The 27839-nt window shown below is 36.2% G+C and overlaps 1 protein-coding gene and 1 non-coding gene across 2 annotated transcripts; both read left to right on the forward strand.

Moving 5' to 3' along the window:
* The first annotated feature begins 52 nt into the window (after positions 1–52).
* LOC146170338 (galanin receptor 2b-like) lies at positions 53–27654 on the forward strand. Its single transcript, XM_083383312.1, has 6 exons — positions 53–714; positions 10504–10748; positions 14974–15259; positions 18589–18754; positions 19472–19592; positions 24657–27654. Exons 1-6 carry the CDS (start codon positions 471–473, stop codon positions 25020–25022), a joined length of 1428 nt encoding a protein of 475 aa, XP_083239438.1. The 5' UTR covers positions 53–470; the 3' UTR covers positions 25023–27654.
* On the forward strand, positions 21525–21599 carry Trnaa-ggc (transfer RNA alanine (anticodon GGC)). Its single transcript has one exon. It is a non-coding gene; the product is annotated as a tRNA-Ala (tRNA).
* Positions 27655–27839: the final 185 nt, after the last annotated feature.

The raw sequence follows: 27839 nt of genomic DNA on the forward strand, positions 1-27839 counted from the left end.
GTTTATGGTCATTGTAAGGGCAGCATCAACTACGAAAGGCAAAGAACCGAAATTCAAAATTCAAATTTTTTTGTGCAACTTGAAAAAGTTGAGCGCAAATTTTGTACAGCGAAATTACATTACAGAGTTCGACTGAGACAGTGACATCAAAGAGCAATGATGAATTACTTGAAAGCGCAAAAAAGGGTCATTGTAAGCGTAACATCAACCATGAAAGCATATAATTGAGAATAAAGATTGCATTGTTTGTGTAACCTAATTAGAAAAGCAGAGCGAAAAATATATCACACGAACAGCAAAAAACAATCCTGGCATTGAGACAGGCTAAACCAGTGGCATTAACGAGCAATGATGAATTACTTGAAAGCGCAGAAAAGGCGCCGCGCGTCAGAATTAAACGAAATTTAACTCCCAAGGCCACATCGCGCTAAATTCGCGTCAAACTTTAAGCAATCGTTCGTCTTCGCTCAATGTGTTTTCTTTCTCTGACATATTTCCTGTGTGAGCAGTTATTAGGCATGAATAATTCAGCAAATGCTGTTGCTACGTCGCTGTCGACGCTGTCGGGTCAGAGCGGCGCCGACTCGACCACCCTGGCCCCCTTTTCGACCAACCCCGCCACCAGCACCATGGCCCCTCTGGAACCTGACAACTTCACCATCGCTTTCAACGCCATGGGAGTCCATCAGAGCGGGGCGGCCGATAAAAATGAAGGTATGTATTTTTTTTGGTTGTTTTGAGTTGAAATCTGATTTGTGTGATTTTGTCGAGTCGGGTCTAATTCTTATTTTCGACCAGTTTCCATTTCCTAAAGAAGTGGTCTTCAAACATTAACCGACCCCAAAATACATGCAAAATAAAATCATTATTTACATTTGTTTTCCGATAACTAATGTTTAAATTATTGCACGAGTGATAAAATATTAAAGAAATCAGTGGCAACTAGGTTTTTTTTTAAGGTTTGGTTTGGGTGACCGCTAAGTTGTTTTAAAAGACCGCAAGTGTTTCATTTAAATACCAAAAAGTTGCAAGTCCAAAATTTGGGAAACCGCTGAAGAAATTTGGGAGATCACTTCGGTCCCCCAAAACACCTTAAAAAAAAACACTGGTGGCAACACGTGTGTACCGAAATGAGAAGTTTAAATTAACACATGGAATTAAAAGTAACAAATAAAACATAACTTTTTAATTTTTTTAACATTTTCAATATACTTATTACGCTCATTTAAACCACAAGCGCAAGGAAATCACTAAAACTGGAGGTATTGCTGAGTGAAGATTGGGTTTAAGCAACCCCACATAGGGTCGCGACCCATAGGTTGGAGACCACTGTCCTAAAGCAAGTAACTAAAAAAGTTTTGCATCTCTTCCGTGTAGCACATTTTGCAACATGCATCAAACAATTTTACCCTTAATAACTTAATCTGAGCAAATACTACACTTTATTTTATTTTTTTCTGAAATTTGTTATTTAGGTCAATTTTTGTTTAAAACGTATTTTCTAAAGCAGGTTAAAATTTATTTCAATAACCGCAGCCAACATCTAGTCAAACCATGTCAAGCCTAGTTCCAAGTCATTAATATTGCAAACGAAATCAATTCGCTTGTTGTGCTTGAAACACAAAAACTTTGCAGCTTTGACAGATTCGTTCGATGCTCAATGATTTAAGTAGCACTTTTCATTAGAAGTCTAGCATTTGTAAACAAAATTGAGCAACAAAGTAAAATGCCCGAACTAAAAGTCACTTAAAAAGGAAAAATTCAGCATAAGTGTAATATTCGAAATTTTAAACGCGTAAATATAGCCCTTTATATGAGAAGTGTTCTTTTTAAACGCCAAATTTACTGAGCGAAAATTTGAGTGGTTTTCCGAATCCAGATGCAAGTAAACTATATTACATCATTGTTACAACCCTAAGTGTGTATTAGCTTAGAAGCTACCTACCAATACTTTGCATTGCCGTGAAAAAAAAATACCATGACGCTTTCTTTTCGAGGAAAAAGTGTTACGTAAGGCGGGTGACGAACTTCAAGTTTCCTTTTTAAACCTTGACCAAAAGTAATAGACTCTTGAATGAGTGAAGTAGTTTGGCGGTTTTGGCGGGACGTTGACTCGAACCTGTGCAATGTCTGCATCAAAACTGGGCCACAAAGCGGCAATCAATTCCACCAAACTCTACTTCAAACTTACTAAACTAGTTTTAGCATAGGTCCCGAAACGAAAGAATTTCATTTTATCTTAAATTTTTATTTAATTTTTTTATAAGTCCGCTTATAACGCTTTAATGTTTTAATGTCCCATTGTCCCAGAAGCACAAGGCGATATATATTGTTGTTTGTAAATTCCTTGGAAATATTTCTCTTTCCTGCAGTTCCAAGAAAATGTCAACTAACCACAACAACTAGTTGATATTGATTTTTTCGGTAAACTTAACATTTTTTTGGCAGCTGTGTTTGTCTAATTCTAAATACGAAAATTAGGTAGCACTGTTTAAAGATGTATTATATTTAAATCTTGACAAGCTTTCGCACAACCGTGATTATAATACAATTTGTCGATAATTAAAAACAGTTTCACCTCATTTTTATTTTTTTTGGTAGTTGTGTTTGTCTGGTTCTAAATACGCAAATCGGCTAGCACTGTTTAAAGACGAATTTATTAAAATCTCGGCAAGCTTTCGCACAATCCTGATTATAATACAATTTTTCGTTAAACATTGCCACCTAAATTTCGTATTTCAAATTAAACAAACTGAACTACCAAAATATGTTAGGTTTTCCACCTGATTTTAATATTCAACATTTGTGGAAGTCATATTCAACACACCAAAGGCTAGGATACAGCTTGCGGTTCATCTGTTTAGAAGCTCTACTCGAAGAACGCGACACGCTACAGACCACAGGCGACATGCGACATGCGCGTCGCTTTCGTGTGGCGTGAAATTGAGCAAGAACGAGCTCGAGTAGGGAATTTCTGTTTTGCTCCTAACGTACAACCGGGACCTACCTAATACCCTAAGCTTGTTCGATGATAACCCTTGACTCTTTGTCGAAAGCTGTTGTCTAATTCTAAATCTGGAAATCCGGTGGAAATCCTAACGACAAATTGTATTCAAATTTTGACAAGCTTTCGCACAACCCTAAGTAGTTGTCGAAAGCTGTATTTGTATAATTCTAAATTTGGAAATTAGGTGGAAACCTTAACGACAAATTGTATTTAAATTTTGACAAGCTTTCTCACAACCCTACCTATTTGTCGAAAGTTGTGTTTGTCTAATTCTAAATTTGGAAATCCGGTGGAAATCCTAACGGTTAATTGTATTCAAATCTTTACAAACTTTCGCACAATATCGCTTGATTAGATCACAGTTGAATCATAAGGCCGAATTAGGCACGGTTGTGCGAAAGGTTGTCAAGATTGCAGTACAATTTTCCATTTAACAGTTCCATCTGATCATCAGAACCATAACCCTGTAACTTTTTTGATTTTCTGAAAAACTATAAACTTGTAATGTCGTAATATTGCCGTTAATAAAGGACTACGCTCCCCAGCTGAAATTTGCACAAATTCTAAAATGTTTATTTATTTTTGTACTAACATTGAAAAAAAATACCACTTAAAAAGGCGACGGCTATAGAGTCAATCTATTCATGTAAAAATTTATATTATAATATATTAAATTGAAAATAAAATAAATATAAACTAGAAAAAATTGCTCGAATTTTTCAAAAAAAAAATACCAATTTCAATTTTAAACGAACATGGACCGTATTTATCTAAAGAAACCGTTATGAAAAAAAATAAAAATGCGTTTTTGTTTTTCTAACATCCGGACGCTATGTTTAGAATACATTAGACCCTTACGTCTAGCTTTACAAGCTATACTTTTATTTATACTTTATCAAATTTTTAAAGCATTTTCGCACCAAGCTATTTTAGTTCAAAAAACTCCAACGTGCTGTTAAAAGTGTTTCCATAGCTGTTCCTCAATTCAATGAAAACCTTTTTAAAATGCCAAAATCAAAGGAATTGTGTTGAAAGCAAAATTAATTCAAACGCAGTATAGTATTTTTGCACATTTTGTAAGAATAACGATACATGGAAGCGACTTATAACTCTAAATTAAAAAATGGCATTTACTCCTTAAAAATGGTAATTGTTTACTTCCTCAAAAAAATCTTTTTATTCCCAAAATAATTATAAGTTACCACATTTAAGCTAATAACAGCAGCTGTAATTTTATCTTATAAAAACCAAACCTTAAGTAATTCTTCCCCCATATAAAAAAAAAAACTGATCGGGGTTAAAAAAGAAAAGCAAAAAAACAAAAAAAGTCGGCCCCAAAAATCGATCACGGCCCCGGCCCCCGTGGTCGTAAGATTAACGTTTTTCTGTTCGACACGGATTCCTGTAAAGCGTCCAATACGTCAATAAATCGTTGCCCGGAAGACGGTTTCCCGCAATACTCCTTTAGTATTGACAAGGCGGTCGCGCACGTAATGGCCTTTCGGTGCCTTGGAAATCGTTTAAAGTTAAAACGGGCATTATGTAATGCGGTTTGGCAAAGGGATTAGATGAAACGCGCGAGAGACTTTGAATTGAATCCCGTTGTAATCTCGAAGGTTGCGTTAGAAGATTGAAATTCGCGTGAAAAATAGGCATATTTGGGAATAATAAATAAAACGTTCAGATATACTTCTATGTGATTGTTTAACGTCTAACTTGAACATTAAATTGTGCAAGTGTACCTTTATTTCAACTGTGGTATAGGATTTTTTTAATACCGCAATAGATATAGACTTGCCATAATATTACCTAATCTTTGGAGCATAATGGTTGCAGGTTTTAGTCAGACGTTAATAAAAAACAAATGATCAGACGTTGTATGAATACCGAAGCCCATATAGAAGCATGTTGATTAAAAATGAAGAAACATATATTAGAAACGTTCAAAATGTTATCCAATTATATATAGGCTTCGACATTCCTACTAATACGATTACCAAACCTCTTTTAACGCCCCCATACAAAGTTTGTTTTACAATCATTTTGCCTCCATAGTTTCGTATGATTTTAATGCCTATCATGGATTTCTTGCTACTGTATATTAAATGATTTCTCACTCTCTATTTCAAAACATCAGTTCTACGCAGGCGCGCCGCTAAAAGGGAAATGATTTCGTTTTAATTAATTCGAATTCACGAAGAGATAGAAATGTAGGGATTTCTGGCAGTTCGAAGTAACGCTTTAAGGTTATAATTCGACGTATTGTGTAAATTATAAACAGAAGAGAAATAGTTTCTCCTTCATTGTAATAAGGATGACCGTACATCAATTAAAAAGATAAAACTTAATACTCAGTATTTGTTTACTTTATATTGTTGACGTAATATATATTGAGAACTGCGTATTATGCGTCTTTCAGCGAATAAATAGCTTCAATCAAAGCGCTTAGTACCCCTTAAGCGTAAATAACCTATAAAAAATATGAAAATGAACCATGACTGAAATTTCTATATTAATTTGATTTTAAACCAGCGCCGATACCACTCTAAGTTTTGAAGTGCAGTTTAATCACAATTGGAATACCTTGATATTTTACTCTTCTAATCCAAAATAACGGCTAACATTTCTGTATTAATTTAATATCGGACAAGCACCGATACTGTCACATGGTATCGGGTATCGCCTTAGATCCGATGCGACACGCGACACGCGACACAAGAATAAAACCCGCGACACGCGACATAAAGTAACACGCGCCACACGCAACAGACCTGCACGCATCGATGTTTACAAGCACGCGACACGCGACACGCTACACAAGAATATAAAAAGCGCGCGCTCCTTTCACGCGGCATAGATTTTGCGGGCGAGGCTGTTTTAGCTGATGGGTGGTTACCAAGGGCCTCGGCAACACTTAAGGCAGGTGAGCGATGAGACGCTGAGCCCGGATTGGCGGTGGAGACTAATTGCAGCACGACATGAAATATTTAAACTCAATTGTATTACACGCGCGCCTAATGCAATCGCCCGCGCTTGCGGTATTTCTTAGACGTGCGCCCGTAAGCGTTATACCTCGGCGACGCATACACAGCTTTCACGCCAAACAAACGACGACGGGTCTCGATGCAAGTTCTGCCGGAAATGAGAGCTCATTTTCCCGCCTTATTGTCGCCCAACGTCGTTAGTTTTTTTTTAATTTTAAACAAACCTGTAGAAATTTTGATTTCACGAAAATTTCATGCTTTTTTAAAAATATCTAACATAATAAAATCCTGCCGACATCTGCTTAGAGCTGTGTTTCTTAAACCTTACGTGATCGCTTGATTTGGTTGGGTCACCGATTGCAATAGTTCGTATGGTTAGATTTATTGAGATTATTTAAAAGTCTAAAAAAATACTGAGGCAGAACGAAAACGTGAATCGTAAGTAACTTCATATCTAATTATGTTCTTTGTCATAGGTTTGTTCGCTTACATTGAGTTCACTGAAAAGAGTCGTGTCTTTAGAGCTTTAGTGTTATTCTTAAAATTTATGGGTCACCACGACAAAAGTTTAGGAAACACAGGCTTGGAGAAAAGAAGCTTTCGCCGCGAAACAATAAAACATCAACAATTTAAGTTATAAAGTTTGTAAGCTCTCACGTCAAGTCACGTCGGTTTACGTTGGTCACGTCGATTTCCATGGTTGTTAATTATCCAGTTTTATTAATCACTACCATATATTAACCACTTCTTTTAAAACATTATAAATCTCTTTTTAAGGCATTGGACACAACTTTGTTTTGAATTGTATACTTATCATTCTATTCTAAACCTGACAGCACGACCAATAGTGGTCCCAGGGGCTTGTCTGATGGAAAATAGCTGCGAACAAAGCTTACGATTTCTCGCAATTTTCAATCAGACGCTGCCGTTTCGACAGCACGCCTTCTCTGGCTAGTGTAGATCACGTGTAGACTGGGGGCTGTAGCACGTTTAGGAATGCCCTAAAACTTGTTTTTTTGTCCAATTGTGATAACTTACACTTTTGGAAAATCGCATTTACAAGGTTAGATGAAAGTTTCACATTAACTGGTGATCATAATACACGTGCGAATCGAAACGTTTTTACTAAGATCATGTCGATTTATTTGACCTATTTGGCTTTAACATTCATAGCATGTTTAGGAATACCTTATACTTTGTTTTTGGTTCAACTGCGATAATGTAAATGAACAGATTATAATTTTTTTCTTTATGGAATGAATTACAAAACGTAAAATTACTCATACCATTTTTTGACCGTAAAACGAATCAAAACAACTTAAATCATTGTACATACAATTATAACATAATAATAAAGTCTGACTGACAATTTTCTGCTTATGTTACAGTTGTGAACTGAAAAAAGTTGCAGGTGTAAACTTTAGAAAAAAGTTTTGCAAATAACAAACGTTTTTCGGGTATGCATTTTTAAGAATTGAGTACAATCAAAATATTGATGAATTTAAGTAGGTCAAAATCCAAAGGCCTTTGGATAAAACACAACACGTCCAAATTAAGCGCCCGTTTGCTTGGCCAGTTGTGCAAGGGAGCCGGGTTCTGTGGTCGATCGAAACTAATTCGGCGGGAAGCTGTCAATCGAAATTGCGCAAACTGTCAGCGCCCGACCCTCGTACAACCTAACCTCTCCAGCCGACAACTTTCAGTCCAAATGCCCCGAGCCTTGAACGTTAAAATGCTGAAGTTGGTTAATCCAGCGAGATTGCGCTGCTTTTTAAGGTGCTTCAAAAATGTATTGGCTTAAACACAGTTGACTTTTCATTTAAAATGAGTTGAGCCCTGATTTTGAATGCTGCATTGGGTAATCAAGCGACATTTGCAAACATCTCGCCGGCCAACTTTCAGTCCGAATTCGCGGAAATTGGTCAACCCAGCGAGATTGCAATGTTTTGCCAAACAAAAAATGTATGGGCTTAAACACATTTCACTTTCCTTTCCAAATAAGTCAGTCGAACCTTGATATTCTTAATGCTCTGTTGGTTCCGCAATTTATAGAAAACCAATCCTAATAAATCTAACCTTGTAAACTATTGCCAAGCTTTTTTTCATGGCGACCTTAACATTATGCGTAAATATAAAAGCGAAACCTTCCTCTTCACTAAACTTCTACTAAGCGAACAATACATAAGCATAAATATTTTTTTATTTTACTATGATACATGTTCTCGTACTGCCTCTGAAGTTTTCTCAAGTATTGGATAAATTTTGCTCCGAACCAACCTCAATAAATCTACAGTAGTTGGCGACCCAACAAAATCAAACCGTGAGTCAAGGTTCGCGGCATATGAGTTTAAAAACACCGCGCTAAGTAATCGAATAGTTTCGATAGATATATTTTCGATTCACCCTATGGTAGACGGTTTGGCATAAAAGCATTGTGCAAATGTTGTAACACATTAAGGTATAAAACTAGAAAAAAAAAATTACACGCGATCAAGAACGATCTGCTTCAAGGGCAAACAGATCTCAAAAAACTGCGCATGTTCATTTACTTTTATTACAAATGTTTATTTATATCGGACCGGTGCCGATACCCGATATCACGTGGTAGTATCGGTACTCGTCCGATACTAGGGTGGTATCGGTGCCGATCCGGTGCCACATTACATACGACTTTCAGCCATATTTTGTGATCTAACACAGTGATTCTACCTTTAATGGTGCATGGTAGAAAAACAGTAGGTTAACAACTAATTAGAGGTAAACTTCTTGAAGCAAAACAAAATTTTGTGCTAAAAACTTAAAAAAACCTTTACCGTTTTAAATTATTTTTATTTTGCCTGTTTGGCATGGTAATGACGTCATTAGGTATTGGGTCGGTTCGCAATATTTTTTTTAAATATCGAGTATCGGTATCGGAACAAATGTCAAGTATCGGACATCCCTAGATATTATCATAATAAGTTTAGCAAACACGAAATTCAAGTCCAGATCAATACAACGAATTGCTGCTTTAAAGAATAGTGGGAATTTTTGCTCGAGCTTCTTCATCTGCCAAACGTCTCAATAAGCAACACTTTGAAACCATGGATCGATTGTCGCCAGTCAATGATCTTCAACTTGACGGTTTTTAATGCGCTTAGATTAGAAGGCGACGTCGCTACGACAGCTCACTCGCCTGATTGGATTTAATTCCTAATTGCGCCAGTCGATTTCTGTCGGCGGCAGAATTGTCAAGTTAGAAAGATTCGTCTGTCAGAAAAAATTGAGCCATTATGCACTTCAAAACCACCAGAATTTGCTGTTTTTCATTTTGTCTATAGGATCATGTCATTACGCACGTAGATTTCCGAATGAGCAGATTGGTTAAATTCCAGGAATGCACTTCAAAACCTCTGAAATTCATTTTTTTCTTTGAAACAGATTTTACTGTTTTGTTTATTCTGTTAATACAACCATTAGGCATGTACATTTCACAATGAGCAAATTACTTAAATTCCAGGCATTTGTTTTCCGAATTCAACCTTCTTTGTATTAAAAACTTATAGCCATTGATCTTTTACTTTTCTACAAGAATTTGTAAACTTGTTCCCCTTAAAAAGCTGGATGTTTTTCTTAATTCTGTCTTTAAGTTTCATTCTTATTAGCCCATCAAGTCATTATACATTAAAATTTCAGAAACCCTTATTTTTTAAATGTTTTGTTCAACTTGATTGAAAAACAAATTTTATGAATTGTCAATTATAGCTTTTCGGAACAATTACAGTCATCCTTCCATTCTAAATTAGAATCCTTACATTTACAAGTTCCTAAAATTCAACATCTGTTATTTTATTTTATTCATAAACTAGACGTTATGCAATAACAATTATAGTGTTAGAGGCCAATTACAGTCATTCTTCTATTCTGAAAGTAAATTCTCGCATTACGCATTCACATTTACGAAAGAGAGTGTTTTTGTTTTTCACAAACACAACACAAATCCGAAAATTGACCTTATATTTTCCTTGTGTAAGTCTCCACTTTCGATGTCACGTTGATACAGCGCGCCCCAATTTTATACAAAAGTGAAACAACGCAATATACTTTTCAAAACGTTTGAAAAGCTACTTACTTCTGTATAGACTTTGATATTCCTACGACGTCTAAGTAAAACCTCCGCCATTATGCTGCAAAAAATCGCTAAAAAAACCCTAAAATATTTCTTAAAAAGTCAAGATTGATCACTAAAACAAAAATCAATCTATTCATTTTTAAGATGGTGAAAAGGCACTTATTAAAGCAGTGGTTTTCAAAGAGAACGTTACCTCTTTCTTATAGGCTTTTATATTCTTACAACATCAAAATAGAACCTCCAGCCATTATGCTTGAAAAATCACTAAAAAATGTCAAGTTAATTCGTTTACAAAGATTAATTCGAAACGTTCAAAGTACTTTCCTGCTTTCTAAACGAAAACAATCACTAAAATATGGCGTAAAAATGTAATTTCTTTAAAAATCTTGTTTTTTACGCAGTTTTGCTTTCACTTGCCGAAATCACGGAGATCGTTCGAGCGATGGAACGCGCTAGTGAGATCTGCAGCGTCGCTATACCCCTCATCATCGCCGTGATACTGTTCATAGGCCTGCTGGGAAACCTCATGGTGATCTACGTCACGCTCACGACGCAGCGTATCATTAAGCATCCTGTGCATAGCATGTTGGTCGTGAACCTTGCAGCTGCAGATCTCATCTATCTTTTCGCCAACGGACCTTATTATGTGAGTCATATATAGGGTTTGTGGAATAGCTTCAATTTGTGTGATAACTGAATAAAGCAAATTATTTTACAACTGTTGACTTAATCTTATATTTAACGTTCATTCAAAAGATGTCTGACTTCTTTTGCGAATTTGCGGACACCTTTAGGAGCCAGGATATAGGTCAGTTTCTTTGCATAATCTTTATAAAAATAGACAAAATTTTATTTTTATTTTTTCCTAATCTTTTTTTAACCCACTTCGTTTTATTACTGTCGAAAGTTGCAACTTAGCTAATACATTTATAAAACAAAAACAATTTTATTTTTTATACCTCATTTATCATTTCGTCAAGGGCCTTATTATGCGAGTCAAAATGGTTTTGTATTCTCCAAAGTTTACTTTTTTTGCTAACAATTCTTTGTTCAATATTTTAACCCATTAATTAACACATTTCCTTACTGTCGAATGTTTCCTTTACCTTAGGTAAATACTTTTTTTTAGTTTTTTTTTGAAGGGTTGCTGGAATTTATAAAAAAGATTGGACTACAATACAAATGTAAAGTTAGAAATGTAAAGCCTTTTTGCCAACGAACCTTATTATGTGAGTCATACAGGGCTTCAGAAACAAAATTAGTTTCAGATTCAATGAAACATATGCACACACATGTGTGTGTTAACAACTGAAATCTAGCCCTTCTAAAGCTGCTTTTTGACCAACGATTACGGCTTACATATCATTAGTACACTGAAAGCCATTGCAGACTCACCGAATCTGTCGATTAGTGATGCAAGCAGAGCAGACTAGAAAAACAACTAGTCTGCAGTGAGGTTCGAACTCACGACCTCCGGTCCCGGCTTGACCGCAATGGCTTTTAGTGTATTAGTTTCAGATTGTGTGTATGATCTAAATCAGGAGTTTTTAACCTTTTTTGTATGTTTTACCATCTGAACAAAAATGAATATCAAATTTACCCCCAATATATAAAGTGGTGCTCATTTATTAAAAAAACGAAAGTAACAAATTACATCAGTTATAGTCAGTGTGACGGCTGCCCTTGCTTTTTGGCAACGAGTTAAATTGCAATGTCTGAGAAATTGGTGATAATGCACAACGAATATCAGATTTAACGTGAAGTCGGTTTCGTGCTTTATATTTGATAGTTAGCAATGCAGAGAAGCCGCTTCGCAAAAGTTAGTTAAAGAAAATGGAACCAGAATATTCAGAGCTTGAATACACATCCTTGGATTTACCCCCTAAAACGAGTAAATCCTGGGGTAAATTTACCCATGTTAAGAAAGGCTGATCTAAATGAAAAAAAAATTAATTTGGCCTCGTCGTATGGGGTTTAAGAAATAAGTTCAATTTGTATGTATTGATAGTTGAATAAAGCAAATTATTTTACAACTGTCGACTTTATCTCACATTTACTTTTATTTGTAAAGTATGTTGAATTTATTTGTGATTTTGTGGACATATTTAGGAGCGAGGATAAAAGCGAGTTTCTCTGCATAATCTTTTTAAATTTGGCCAAAGTTTTATTTTTTATTTTTTGCTAACATTTTTTTTTTCAATTTAACCCACTACCTTTCATTACTGTCGAAATTTGGTTTTAGAAACGTTTTTTTTAAAACAATCTTTGCTTTACTTGCTGTATAAGAAAATTGGTACCGTATTTCCACGCAAAAGCGCCGGAAAAACACACATTTACCAAACAGTTCTTATAAAGTGAAGTATATACTTCATTGAGAAAAAATATGTAAAGCTAAAAAACAAAGTCCATTTGTATAATAGACAACATAAAAATATAAGCAAAAAGCTAAAATTTATGTTTAAGAAAATAACAAAATAATTTTTAAGGTTATATAATCTTCGGGATTTCAGTTTTATTTTTAGCGCCATCCATCAGATATAAAAGATAAGTTTTTTTGACTAGACGTGTGTGACGTATATGTCATCATTAGTATCATGTTTCCGTCAATATAATACAAAGTGTGCGATGGACCGATGGTAGACAGCGATAGAAATCATAAATGCGCCCTTTCCTTGTAAAACCGCAAGACATAACCTTTGCAATTTTGGACTTCGATCTCGAATCGGAGCTCGATGCATCGCAGCGTTTCCGACAATTACAGCGTTTTTATCGTCGCCGTAAAATTAAAGATTCTCATGCACTTCCTAACGAGTTTTGAATTGCTCGCCTAAAAGCGATAAGTAACAAGCGTAACAATTCGTGGCCCACGCATCGATGAGATTAAGTCTCTAAAACCCCGCCGTTTGAGATTTTTAAGCCCCCAAAATACCAAAACACTCTCTAAGCTATTAGTCCACCAAGGCTAAGCAACTAATAACCTCCTGCCTATAACAGTAAAAGCTGTTGATCATAAATTGCGCTATAAACATGTCGTTTCGAAATGCTGTAAATTAATAGGAGAACAACTTAAGTCCCAAGTTTAATTCTTCTCGAAACAATTTTAGTTTAAGTTTATTTATTTATAAAACGACTAAAGTCCAAGTTTAGTTGTATACAAAACAACTTAAGTCCAATATAAAATCATTTGTGAAACAATTCTAAATAAGTTTAAATAATTTGCTAACCAGCTAAAACTCAAGTTCAATAAAAGCTGTTGATTATACATTGTGTTGTGAACATGTCGTTTCGAAATGTTGTAAATCAATAGGAAAACAACTTAAGTTAATTGCAAGTTATTTTCGAAACAATTTTAGTGAAAATTAAGCCGTTTACTAAAAATGGCTAAAGTTATTCACCAAAGTCCAAATAAGTTTGCTAAGCAACTCAAGTTCAAGTTAGGTAATTTACGAAAGCTTAATTTCCAAGTAAACTTAATCGCAAAACAACTTTAAATTGAGTTTAGATTTTTTCGAATTTTTTTTTTTTTCTTAAAACTTTCAAGGTAAATCATTTACAAAGGACTAAGGTCCAAGTTATATACAAAGCAACTTAAGTTCAAATTAAAACATTTGAAAAACAATTTAAGTACCATATAAAATCATTTGCGAAACAACTCAAATTAAGTTCAAATAATTTGCTAAAACGAGTTTAGTTTGTTACCGAAATAGCCATAATTCAAGTTGGTGATATAAAAAACAAAGTCCAAATAAAGTCGTATGCATTTAAATTTCCTTATTCCACTCACAAGTCACTGATTTAGCTCATTGTATAGCGCTATTGCACTATAAGCAAATCAATGTGTTCGCCTTAAAGCCGCTATATGCTTCACACTAGACATTCGAGCCAGTCTTGCAATAGCTATATATAGTCACCTTTAGCGTTAAAAAATGTGTTCTATCTTTCCGTATAGGCTTTATCGCATATCTATGTTTTCACCGTTCCGTCAATTTTTTTACGTTCCGCTAGTTATAAATACATGTGAGCGAATGCTTTAAGAGCTGCGAAATGGATTTTTGCGGTCGACAAAACCAGGTAAATTAGGTACGAGAAAGTTTTATAAAGCCTTGATGAGCCGCCGATACATCGCTCTTCGAACACAAATCGTTTGACGTCACGCATTGTGCCGGCAATGACGTCAAAATTTTAAATACCCTTTTAGCGCCGCCTTACTTTTCTAAATGCGGATTTTTCGGTCCCGAATTATGTGATTTTAATGGAACGTTGTTATTCAATTGATTTGAGCACTTAGTTCGACAAAAAGGTGTACAGTTCGAGGCGGAAAGGACATTATTAATGCTGCGTAATATTTTGCCTTAATATTGTATTGATATTTTGTTAAGTTCTTACACGATGCATTCCCCATAACTTTATATTCAAAAAGTAATAATTTGAAACAAAGAATAATAATCATTCAAAGCGATTATAGTTAAATGTTTTTGTACTATGAAACATAACAATTCACATTCAGATTGTAAAAACTGTCTTGTGCTGAATCAGTTTAAATTAAGTAGTAAGGAAATTCACATTTTTACGCTGTATTGTCTTTCTCCCTACAAATCGTGAAGAACTCTTTTATGATTTATTAGGCCGAAGTTTTACGCTGTTATTACTATTCTCCATCCCAATTGTTAAAATCTCTCTCCTCCTTCATTAAGTCAAAGTAGTAAGGAAAGCTGATAAAACACATATGTTTACACTAAATCACATATTTTTACACATTATAATTCTCCATTCAGATCGTGAACAACTCTTTCGTGCTTGATCAAGTCAAAGTAGTGGTGAAAGCTATTGAAATGCACATTTTTACATTAAGTATATAATTCTCTATTCAGATCGTGAACAACCTCTCGCACAAATGGATGTTCACCGACGCCTTCTGTCCTTTCTTCCATTTCACAAGCGTCATGGCGATGTCAGCCGGCATCTTCACAATGTGCTCGCTTGCCTGGATGCGGTTCATGGCTCTCATTCATCCCTTTGTAGTGGAGAAGAGCTTGCTTCCAACTAGAGCAGGAGGAGTTCTCATGATCGCTCTCGTCTGGGGAGCAGCTGTCGTTATGGCGGTTCCTAACGCAGCTTACTACCGCGTTATCACCTTTGGAAACAGCAGCGCACCTGGTAAGCTATATGCAGAGGTTTCCAAACTGTGTGACTCGAGAGATTGTCAAGTGTGCCGCGAAACTTTTTGTCATTTCGGAAAATACAGTGTTTGTATTACCAATATGCATACATGCAAGCATTTTAGACTTAATACGTACTATCCATTACAAATTAATAATGTTGAGACATTTAAATTTTACCCGCTCACGAATGCGAATGCAATTCGCTCCGGGAGAGTGCTGATTGACAACCCAAGTTAAAATTTGTTGCATTACCCAGACCACTTCAAACGACAGAGATGTTATCATGGGCGCCGAGTTTGGGGTGCTTAGGATGCTCCGAACACCTCTTGCAAAAACTAGGGGTGCTCAGCAGCCCTCCTAAATAATAATAAATCTTCCCGCAATATACTGTTGTTCGTTTAATGCGTTCTATAATGGACTCTGATAACTTGTTATTCAAACAACTTTAAGGATTATTTGCCATGACGCAATTCAGCAAAATGCCTGCCTAGTATATAAATTATTACCCAATTTTAAATATAAATTTTTATATATATATTAAATTACTCTTGTATGTCATACTCACATATTACCAGCATTGTAAACCAGTCATTGTGAAACGATTTAAGTCCCAGTCAAGTCATACCTTAATTCCAAGCCAGGTATTTTTAAATTAAAAACGAGTCAACATAATTAGAGCAAGTCAACTTCCGTCCTTTGTCATAAAAATAAAATGTTAACCTACTAAAAATAGTTGAACTCGTCCCGTAATGAGGAATGAATAACTTAAGTAAATTGGTTTATATTTGTGTAAAAATAAAGTTAAGTAACCCATTTGTTTTAATAAATGCTTAATGAAAGCAAGTCTTTTATCTTAAACACGATCAAGTCATTTTATTCAGACGACTTACGTCAAGTCAAGTCGTTAAAAAGACAGTGAGTTAAGTGCGTTTAAGTCAAGTCATTGACTTAAATCATTACAGCACTGAATTTTACCCTAAAAGCATTGGGGATTTTTAATGTCTAATGGGGATCTTTAATGTATTGTATTTTACAACTTGGGCTATCCAAGGTTTTTTAAGTAATAAATGTAAATATCTACTATCCCTATTTAGTTTACATTTGTTATATCATGTAGGCGATATTTTACATCTAAGGGCCTCCAATTCATTGTATGTTTCAATTTGGAGCGATTTTTGCACCTAAGTTATGTAATGTGAACATAGTAAGGTCAAATTAGGCATATATATAAAATAGACTTAAAAGGGTCATAATTTTTTAACGGAATTTCGCAATGGGTACATAAATACTTTGACGTAATGTTTTTCGCCAAAGCATCCTATTCATATAAAAAAGCCACATTTTTCTTATTGTGATTTTATTTTGCGTCTTGTTGGCTTTGTGTGTCAGTCCCAGACGAAGGCTTGCCGGATAGTAAGCCGAAACGTTGGTAGAAAATAATATATATTGCCAGAGGAACCTGTTTTAAATATACTATGCCTGATAGCAACAGCATATTTATTTATAAAAAGCCACCTTTAACATCCGATAATATAGGACACCTTTTTTGATCCGATAATATAGGACACCCTAGTCGATCTAATGTTCACTCATCAAAGTTTGATAAGAGTTGCCCTTAATCCTTAACCTTTTCAACTACGCACGATAAGACAGCTCTCGGGAAATGTGAACCTACTCGTTTGCTTTTTAATGATAGGTGTTTTCCGACCACTCTGCTTCTATCTGTGTCATTAACAACGCTATTCTATTTTCGAAATACCGCTAAGCGAGAGAAGGAATATCGAATTATCTATTTTAAGTTTTGCACGTAAAACAATTTTCTTGCCATCGTATATTGTTTCGTTTTGTGATATTTATTAGTTGGGCTCATAATCGGACAAATTTACCAATTTTAATAGGTTAACTGATAACTGTTTATTTGTTGCTACAATGCGAACACAGCAGCAAAGGATCAACGAAGAACCACAAAATGTTTATCGAGTCAGTTAACCCTGATGGTATAAGGAATTCAGGTTACAACAGAAAATAGGAAATATCAACGATAAAAGTGAATATTAAAGAAAGAAAAATGCATAAGGAACGTTGGCAATGTAAACTATGTTTGGCGAAAAATTAACCAATAAACAACCAATCGTTGTTATAGTAACTAAAACCACAATGCGGAACGAGATAGTCACTCGGTATCAAAACACGTTTCAGGCAACCAGGTAGTTTAACGTTAGAGGACTTGACTGGTGCTTTTGACTTGTTGCTTATTTCAAAACGACTTGAACGTAATTCTTTTAAAAAATGACTTGACTTTGACCAAAATGATTTGTTTGGGGTATATGGGGTAGTGCATGAAACCTCAAGTCTAAGTCAGTGGCTTATATACCCGCTCGTTCTTCTTGGAAGGTGAACGATTTAATAAAAAAAATATTCTTTGGTCAGAATAAAGCAAACAAAAGTACGGCTTGCAATAACTCAAAGCTTATGTTGCACATATTAACATAAAACTAATGCATTCAAGTTGCACAAAATTATACGACATTCGTTTGTTTTACGAAGGATGCTCGATACTTTGTATTATATTTCGATACCGATATTTTGAACCAAATGTACGGGTTCAAAAATATTTCCGCGCGAAGGTCATATAAATTGTCGAGAAATATATGTCAACATGTTTTTTTTGCTTGTTCTGGATCCGAATTTGAGTCTGGTCGTAAAACAAAGCATAAAATGGCGCTCTAGTTTGAATTCAAATATTATGAAGCTACACTTGTGTAGATTTTCCTTCTAATTCAAAAATATCGTAGCCAGTCATCAAGAAATGGGAAAAAATGCCACTACACAGAAAATGTAAAATTTGTATCTCTAAATCACGTGGCACTGTTTAACCGCAAATTATAGTGCGATGTTGACAAGCTTTGGCACTATTTCATGAGGTATAAGTAGGAAGATTAAAATTAAACAAATACGGCCATCAACAAATCCCAATGCTTTTAACGATAACATAATACCGTGATCCAGATAATATAATTAATTATAGTCAACGATTTTAGAAGCGTTGCCGGGAACCCTTAAAACTTGCTTAATGAGTTTGGGTTGCTTGGCTTATTGTTTACTTTGGCCTTTGTTGCATTAAATATACAACTTAGTCCGGATGTTTAGGTCTTTTTCAGACAAGTTTAGATCATATTCTGTCGTAGTTAGTACTGCTTATGCTTGATCATGCCGTCGGCCTTATTACTATGATATTCCAGATTATTCTTTGTTATTGATTTGTAGCTCATATTGTGTGATCTACATATATATATATATATGTATTCATTTGCGTTTTCCTAGACCCCCGACAGCAGTGCATTTGGGAGGGCGAATACAGCCTTGCGGTTTACATGGTCGTGTTCCTGGTCATCACCTACGCTCTTCCCTTTCTCCTGGTAACCATCTGCTACATCATGATCGGAAGAGAAGTCCTCTGCTTTATGAAGAGGAAGTCGGAGCACAGCGGGTGAGAAACGGATTCATCCTGATGTGTCAGTGACACCTTTATGCTACTGATTAATAAACCCTCAGCCTTGATAGATCTCAATGTTGCAGTGAACATCTAAACGAGGGCCATGGTGTCGGACTCGAGACTCTGGTAGTTTAACGAAGTCTTACCTGAGTCCCGAGTTCGAATCCAGCAAAACAAACCGACTCCGTCGAGTTTCGCATCCCACATTCGCATGATAGTTGCTGTACGCCCTCCTTGAACACTATAGGCAGGGCCGGATTAAGGCTGTTAACTAGAAACGGGCCGAAGCATAAATGAAACGACTTATTTATCTACTTACATACAAGGCACATATTGGCTCGACTCAGTCATTCGTTTTAAGCAAAATCTGTACTGAACTGGTAATAGATCTGTATTACTACTTCTACAAAAATTTAACCTTACAATAATTGAGGAACCTTGAAAATAATTGAGAACCAGATAATATTAGGTCATTTCTCATTGTCTTGCTATAATAATTTGCCTTGCAGTTCTGGAGTTTACTCTAAATGCCTGTATTTAACATCACAGACGATAAAGAACATCCAAACGCGGCCTACAATTTGCCATTTCTTCAATATTTTTTTTACATTGGTTATTAGTTAAGCCCAGAACCCTCGACACAAATTCGCAGTCTTTGGTATAAATCTCACAACTTGTATACCTCCATTAAATTCTCTTATTTTCACGCAGACATGCAGGTAAGGACAAGAGTGGACGGTCAGAGTACACCAAGACCACCATCATGGTTCTATTTCTCATCGTTGCATTTCTCGTCTGCTGGTTCCCATTCCACCTCTTTTCAATGATACAGGTGAAAAACCTTTTTTGGTTGGGAGTCTCTATGCTAAAAACATGGAAAATGGTCAGGTTAAAATTGCGGTTTATCTAGAAAAAAATTTGGGCTAAATCGCTGTTTTAAGTTTCATTGTAATTTTTTATTTCAAAGTTTTCGATATTATTTTTGCTCTAATCTTTTAGAAAAATGAGTTGTAAAATTTGGGAAAAATTCAGGTAAAAATGTCTTGTAATCTGTTTTTTCTTAGCTTACAGAAAATCTCAAAATTTGCCCCTTATGTCTTAGCTTTTTTATTAATTTAAAGTAAATTCGTTTAAATTTAACGTCATTACCAAGAATTCAAAACATATGTAGTTTTGAGAACAGAATTTGCAAAATCGTAGTATAAAATAGTATAAAAAAATAAAATCGTATAAAAATTTCCCTGTTGTCATGTGGTACTTAAATAATGGACAAATTCACAGAACGCAATGAAGTACGCTAATATACATTTTCCTGGTCATAGCCTTATTACTATTTATCCGCGACGGTAACGGACGATCAGGAAATTTAAAGGTCACGAAATTAATTTTGGGTTCTTTATTTAGGTAACTACAATTTTGTAAGTGTGGATTTTGGGTTGTTAGGTCGGAAAAAAAAAATTGGATTCATTAGGTTCGGAAAAACATCATGTGCCCCCATTTTTTTTAATTTTTTTTGGGGGTGGGGTGGGCACATAGTTATAAATATTTCAGGAATATGGCAATTTTGCGTGACACGGTTAAATCCATACCTGTCTTTGCCTGGATAGCTTTTAAAAATGAAAGCGTATTGAACTCAAAGTACTCTTATAAACCATCTCTCGTATGCCACGAGTATCGACTGTTCAAACATTAGGAGCTTTCAATAATAGAACTCCGTCTCACTGTCTCGCGAAACTCCCATGCCAACACGTAGCGAATATGCGCTTGGTTGGGTACAGCAAAATCGATACAGTACAAGGCGCCGATGCGTGTTTTCAAACTGAAATAGCCGCCTCGTCATTTTCAAGGTTGCGAGCCAGGGCGTCAGTTTTTTTTTTACTTTACTATATTTGCGACAGGGGCTGTTCCAGAAGGGGGATAAGTAATCGTTCCCCCCCCTAAATTTACCCACTCTCCAAAATAAAACTTAATAAACGAACTGCGTATATTCTTCCTAAGGTTACTTCTTTGCGACATTAGATGTAACTTTGTGACGTCACGCTATGACGTACACTTGTGACGTCATCTCATAAAAATGCCCCCCTCCCCCTTCAAACGGAAATCCCTGACCCGAGCCATGTTTACGATATATAGGTTGACGACAGAACACTATATAAGGAACTCAGGTCCCTCATTTCGGCGGCCTGTCCTACACTGCTTTGGCGATTTTCCATCACATGTCGTACTGCTCATTAACAAAACCGAGTATAGGCCGCTGGGTTGATGGAACAAGGCTTGTGCATTAGGTGTACGGGATCGTAAGGACAGCGTGGTGATGTTACGGAGTCGTGCTGGCATCTTGGCACCGTATTTCCTGTTTCCCTTGTCCCCCTAAACAACACCCCTCTATACTTGTATGCTGACACTTTGTCGTACATGATGTCATTTTAATTAAGCGTAAAAACGCCTGCTGCAAAACGCAGCAAACACACATTACACGGGAGTCTGAAGTATTGAGGTACTTCTCATCCATTAGTCTATAATAGGCAAGGTTAACAAAACCGCTCAGACAAGATGATGGCCTTTTTAGTCGTGTTTGCCCCTAACCAACCCTTGTTAAGTTAACCATCTATAGCACTGGTTTTAAGTTTTGAGATTTAAGGGTAAAGCAATAAAATGTGCGGATGAACCGATTAAATCAGGAAGTAAATTATTGCTGGCGTCGGCAGTGCAGTGGATAGCAAAGCATTGGCGTATGGTTGTTTCTCGACTCGTTCCCTTCTGAGCCTGCATAGCTCAGTTGGTAGAGCGACGGTCCCGGCTTGACCGGAGGTCGTGAGTTCGAACCTCACTGCAGGCTAGTTGTTTTTCTAGTCTGCCCTGCTTTTGATCGACAGATTCGGTGAGTCGGCAATAGCTTTCGGTATAATATGTCTTTTCAATTAAGTTTATTATAATATTAAGGTAAACCACTTGAAAAAAATTCTAGTGCGGCTGTAGCGACTCTGTAGATGCGCAGATATAGATAGATATGTTATTGTTTGGGATGAAGACTCCCAGGGAGCAGCGCAAGACCGTTAGGTCATCAAAGTTAGCCGCTCCCTGATCGCACAATCATCAGAATACATTTGTAGGTACACGCGGTTAAGAGTAGAATAAATAACAGAGAACAAATTAAAATACAATAAAACAACTTTCTGTACTGAGATCCCGATTTAACTTTCTCTGAATCTATCACCATATTTAAAGCCGTGTATCACTTTTTGCTAGCTTCTCGTAGATTTTGATGTAAATTCTTCCCCCAGTTTAGACCATTGAGTTATTACGTTCTGTTCTGCTACATCTAAACCGTTAGTTACTCTTTGTAATTGGAGTCACGGCAAAAGGTTCTCTGCAGCCGCAAGACTGGCACCTGGTTGTCGTAAATCAAAAAATCTATAAAGAAAATAAAACAACAATATTTTGCCCGCAACGGTAGCTATACTGCAAAGATGCTAAGTATAGCTACCTATCCCTGGAAATCTATGCATAAAAACGGCACAAAAATTGGCCAAAAAGGGAACCGGCCTTGTTTTACTCGGCCGTGTAAATTGGCCACGAAAAGCACGGCCGAATGTGACTTGAGTGACTTTTGCTGGAACGTATGTTTTATTCATCATTGCCATTGACAAAATCGAATGCAATCCGGCACACCTATATGTAACTTCTGGCAGCTGAAGTCAATATTGATTGGTTGCGTCGAACTGCTAGCTTTATGTGTGGGAGGTTGACAATTTGAGGCTTCAAAGGTTTTTGCTTGTGTTTCAGTTTGTTTATTGTAACTATTCAGCAGCGGCTCTGCTTTTTTTCAGTACTAGGATGGGTTTGTAGATATTGGGAACCAAATACTTGGATTATCGTGGTTATTTTAATATGAATATAAAACCAGCTTGTGGGAGATAACAATTTAAAAAAAGAAGCGATTTTGATACAAGAGTTGAGTAAATACAAAGAGAGAAGTGTTAGCTTTATATTAAAAAAATATAATGTTTCTTTTAACAGGACTTTCGTTCGAAAATCTAAAGGGCTATAACGATTTCTAGGGTTCAGATATAATATGACCTTTGTCCTAATTTTGCCTAATTCTTCTTGACAATGATTTTCTTTATCAGCTATTTAGGAGAGTCATGAATGATGGGAAAAAGTGCCCTTTCTCTTAGGTCGTTGCACACCAAATGATTTGCTCACTCATGCCAATTAAGATCTTGTTTTATTCATACACGCAGCCATCACCAATTTAATGTGACCTAAAGTACAATTAATTTGACCGAAAGTCTGGTAATGACGTGATATGACGTCGCGCAGAAGGCAATTTTAGGTAAAACTTCGTCCATCTACCATTTAAGTGACAAGCAAACGATGTTTTTTTAGGCTATAGTGAACCATGCTATGCCATACGTTTGGTATTCTCAAAAATCGCGACTTTGTCGAATTACTCGATCGATCGAGGTTTACCAAACAACTAGACTAGCTTTACTAGATTTTAACTCTTTTCGTTAATCGAAACTTCATGAGATAATAATCAGTTTGCTGTTTTACCTCGAAAAGTTAATTTAAGTTAATTTTGTTGTTGACACGTACATATACACCAGCGGTTCTTAAACTGGGGTCCATGAACCCATTGGGGGTCCGTGAGCTAGTTTTAGGGGGTCCATGAGGTCGTAATTAAAATGTAAGTGTATTTCTAAAAAGTAATAATTTATTCAAAAAAGACTGTTTAATTGAAAATAAACCGGATTTGCGCTAACAGTATTTAGACTCCATTTCAATTTTACACTTTTTAAACTGAAATCAGCAGATTTATAACGTCTATTTGCATTGTGACGTTTTGGAAAATCTTTTACCTACCGGGGTCCACGTGAGGCAAAAAAATGTTTAGGGGTCCGCGGTAAAAAACGTTTAAGAACCCCTGATCCACACAATGTGTATTCTGTGATCAACTGTAAATACTAATTTTGGCAAGCCTTTCCGAAGACAACCGGTGTGTTAATTTAGTTGCTGGGTATATTTACATGCTGTTTTAACTTTCCTCTTCTATTGATATGGCCTTAGCATTTTACTGCACCTAAAATTGTTTACGTAAACCTAATACGAGGTAGTAGGCCACAGTAATTACTGAAGTATTTTGGTAATCAAAATTTAATCGTTATAGTTTTTCTTTTGAAAAAATGAAGATTTGACCGTGTATTTTTAACTCGAATCCTTCAAAACATTAACGCAATCCCTACCATTCTTGAAATTTTCTGAGACCAAAACTGGCAGGAAGACTAAAAAAGATCTTAACAAGTAAAAACAGCGTTCTATTAAACAGTCTATCAAGCCCAATATTTACTTGAAGGTACAAAATGAACTAACGGATCTAAACCAGAGATCATCAAATTTTTTTCATAAAGGGCCCGTATTGCATCCCACAATATTTCAACTTTACTTTATCTTTATTAGGAAAATATGACGCGGGCCTGTGAATTTACTTTGCAATTCCCTTTTTTGTCAGCCTCGCCCTTGCATATAAGCATTTTCGTTGTTAAAGGTGACATAAAACAGGGTTTGATTTTGACTTAAAGTCTTTCATTTCGCCATTTAGAAAGTATACGTTGGTAGATTTTTAGCTGGCAGTTTGTAATTTTCGTGAAAAACTTTTTCAATCTGAAACTGGCCGTTCTATGTTTCGGTATTACTCTATATCTGCCGTACTGTTAGAATCGAGAAAATAAGACCCTCCAAAAACATAACCCTACAAATTTAACCCTACAAACAATTAACCCTTTAAAAACATAACCCTACAAATTTAACCCTCCAAAAAAATAACCTTCCAATTTAACAATAACCCTCAAAATTAGGATCAAGAAAAAATAACCCTTTATATTTCTTTTCTCAGGTCTCCAAGAGCCACTACGGCCCTTCGTACGCGATGACACGCTACGTGCTGAAGATGGTGAGCCGGTGCATGTCTTACGCACACGCATGCGTCAACCCGATCATCTACACGTTCGCGGCTCCCGGCTTCCGACGCACGCTTTACGCATCCATGACTTGCAAGGCTCGACGTCTGGGAGGAAGCACTGCTCACTTGTACACCATGAGACGGAGCACTCCAGAAAGAACACCAGCTAAACGTGGACAAAAAAAGCACGACCAGCAGTTGATGCTACCCGCAAATGGACAATGCGAGAGGACGCTGGTCAGCAAGCTCAGTATCTCGCCAAGTCAAACTTTGAAGGAATTCGGTGAAGCCAATGTGTGAGAGATTGGCAAGGGATTCTTGTAGCGTAAACGTTTCTGTGCGGATGCAACGTGATTTTGGATGGTGAAGCAGCGATCCTGATTCTTGATTCTCGCATCCGTATCCTCCCAGAAGGCTACAATATGATCTGAAGCCAACGTTTAATCTTCGTTGGGGGATCAATGACACTGATTCTTGCATCCGGACATTTTTTGTAAGGCTAGAGCATGATATAAAGCTAACGCTTGATCTTTGTTGGAGGATTTACGATCCATACCGATTCTCGCATCCGGACACTCTCTAGGAGACTACAGTTTGATCTTAAGCCAACGTCCTACCTTTGTTGGAGTGGTAACGGTACTTACGGATTCTGGCATCCGGACCTCCTCTAGGCGGCTACTTTGTGTTCTAAAGCCAGCTTGTAATCTTTGTAGGAGAATTAACCACACTGATTCTCGCATCCGGACCCTCTTTATAAAGATACAGTGTGCTTTGATCGGACGGTTTTCACATGAACCTCTGAAGTCGCCCGACGATGTAATGTTGTGTCGAGAAAGAGCACAACAACCGAGTTTCCTGTATAAACGCGAGTTTTTTTTCGTTTTTTACGCGACAATGGTGTTTTAGAGCTTTACGTCATGGAACATAAAACTGTTTTTCATCTGAAAATTAAACAAGTGCCACAATTCTAATCTATCAATTAATCTTTGTTGAGAAAAACGCTCCTTTTATTACCATCAATGTAAATCATGTAGATCTGTCAGCAGAAACCATTTAAAGGTTTCAAAACGACAAAAAAACATGATTAGCATTATAGTCAAAGGTTTAACCCAGTGGTTCTTTTTTTAACGCGGACCCCTAAAAATTTTTTTTGTCTCGCGTAGACCACAGTGGGCACAAATTTTAAAAATGACGTCATAAATTTACGTCACAATACAAATAGACTTCAAATCTGCTGATTTCGGTCCAAAAATGTGAAAGTGAAATGGAATTTTAATGCACCAGTGCAAAACCGTTATTATTTTGTTTTCTTTGATAAGTATATTACTTCTTAATTTACACTAATATTTTAATTGGGTTTCATGGACCCCCTAAAACTAGTTCACGGACCCCGAGGGGTCCATGGACCCCAGTTTAAGAGTCCATGGTTTAACCTGTTTAAAACGATTGGATCTAATTGATAAACTGATAAAAAATCGATTATTTTTGTCAAAATTGTCGTTAAACAGTCACATTTAACTATTTTAAACAGGTATTAAACCTGAAAAGGACGGATGAACGGCAATCTGTGAAAAGCGACCACGTACATTGTCAAAACCCTCACTTTTCCTTTGAAAAAATCCCTTTTAAGCATTGATGGTCCTTGTAACAAGAGACTATTCGACAGCGAAAGCGCCCTTTTTATTCTGAATAGCCTTTTGCGCGCGTTGCTAAGCGCGTGGTCTCCCTTGTTGAAAACGCTTTCATAAACGCAAAGACTGAGACAGAATTCGCTCTTTCAGTTCATTGTCCCGGCCAAAACCTAAAGAGAGTTCAAGTTCACGCTTTTGCTTTTTCTGGAAGTTTCCAAAAGTTTGCTGACGGCTTCTAAGTGCTTGTTCTTCTAACTCAGATTTGAAAAGTCAATTTGTCTAAGTCAGGGGTTCTTAAACTGGGGCCCGTGGACCCTTTTGGGCTTAATATGCTAGTTTTAGGAGACCCATGAATGCCTAATGGTGATCTTCATGTATATAATTTGTAAGATGGAAAGAGACCTCAAAAAACAAACGTATATAACGAAATATAAGTATTATGAAAATATACTTTTAAAAAGGTAAAAGTTTCGCTTTTTTTTCTTATGTAAGTTATTAAACTCAATAATTTAAAAGTTTCCGAAGGCCACTTGTTTTATTACGTTAATATATTGCGTATCTCATTTTTTCGTAGCAAATTCGTTTTGCTTGGCAACATTGGTACAAACAGAAAGCTCTACAATTGTATTTTTACCTGTGCTTACTATAATTACTTTGCTTTGATAATTGGCGATTGCAGCATGATAACAACGTTTTGGGGGTAACTTTTGTACTGTATATGGACAGACCGCTTAACCTAACAGCTAACAGGTATAACAGTTTTACACTCCTAAAAAAAGCCAATTGTTTTCTTATTTTAACAGGAATATCGGAAACCAATTGTAGTATTCTATTTTTTTAATTGGTTCAATTTTGATTTCTTAATGCTGCGACCCTTTTTACTTTTCTTAACTTTCAAATACCATTTTCGGTTTTACAGTTTAAGGCAAACATTCCTCAATTACTCTTCACAAAATCCCTGAGGAAATGTGTACTTGAGGGTTTTGTTTAGCATTAGTTGTTCTTTGCATTTTAAAAGAAAAAATGACAGTTATCACAGATTAAACACTTGTGTAAGACTTATGAAGCCCACCTTATGACCCCTGAAAAGTACCCCAGTTTGGGAGGTCTCAATATTGCCGAATATTAAATTCCAATTGTCGCGTTTGGATTTCGGTATTCCGCCTGTTCCTTTTAGTTTCCAATGTAAAGCGCCAACAATTTTGAAAGGTTCATTTTTCGCATGCAATTTTGCTAAAGTTCAACGTGTACACCGGTGTCGTCATCTATTGTATTTATTTGATTAAAAAACATGCCGTTTTTTTATTTTTTTCCATTGGCAGTACGACTTTGTTGCATGGCGGCGTCTAGTCTAAACTCAAATTAGACGAAGTATGGCCGCGTTGTAAACAAATATTCTGAATTAACTTAGTTCAAATAAAGTTTTTTCAGATAAAAAAACAGTCTAAGTCAACAGTTACCCAAAACTCCCGAAATAACAAACTGT

Source organism: Ascidiella aspersa, chromosome 1, assembly GCF_963924565.1.
Source record: "Ascidiella aspersa chromosome 1, kaAscAspe10.2, whole genome shotgun sequence".
Classification (NCBI taxonomy): Eukaryota; Metazoa; Chordata; class Ascidiacea; order Phlebobranchia; family Ascidiidae; genus Ascidiella; species Ascidiella aspersa.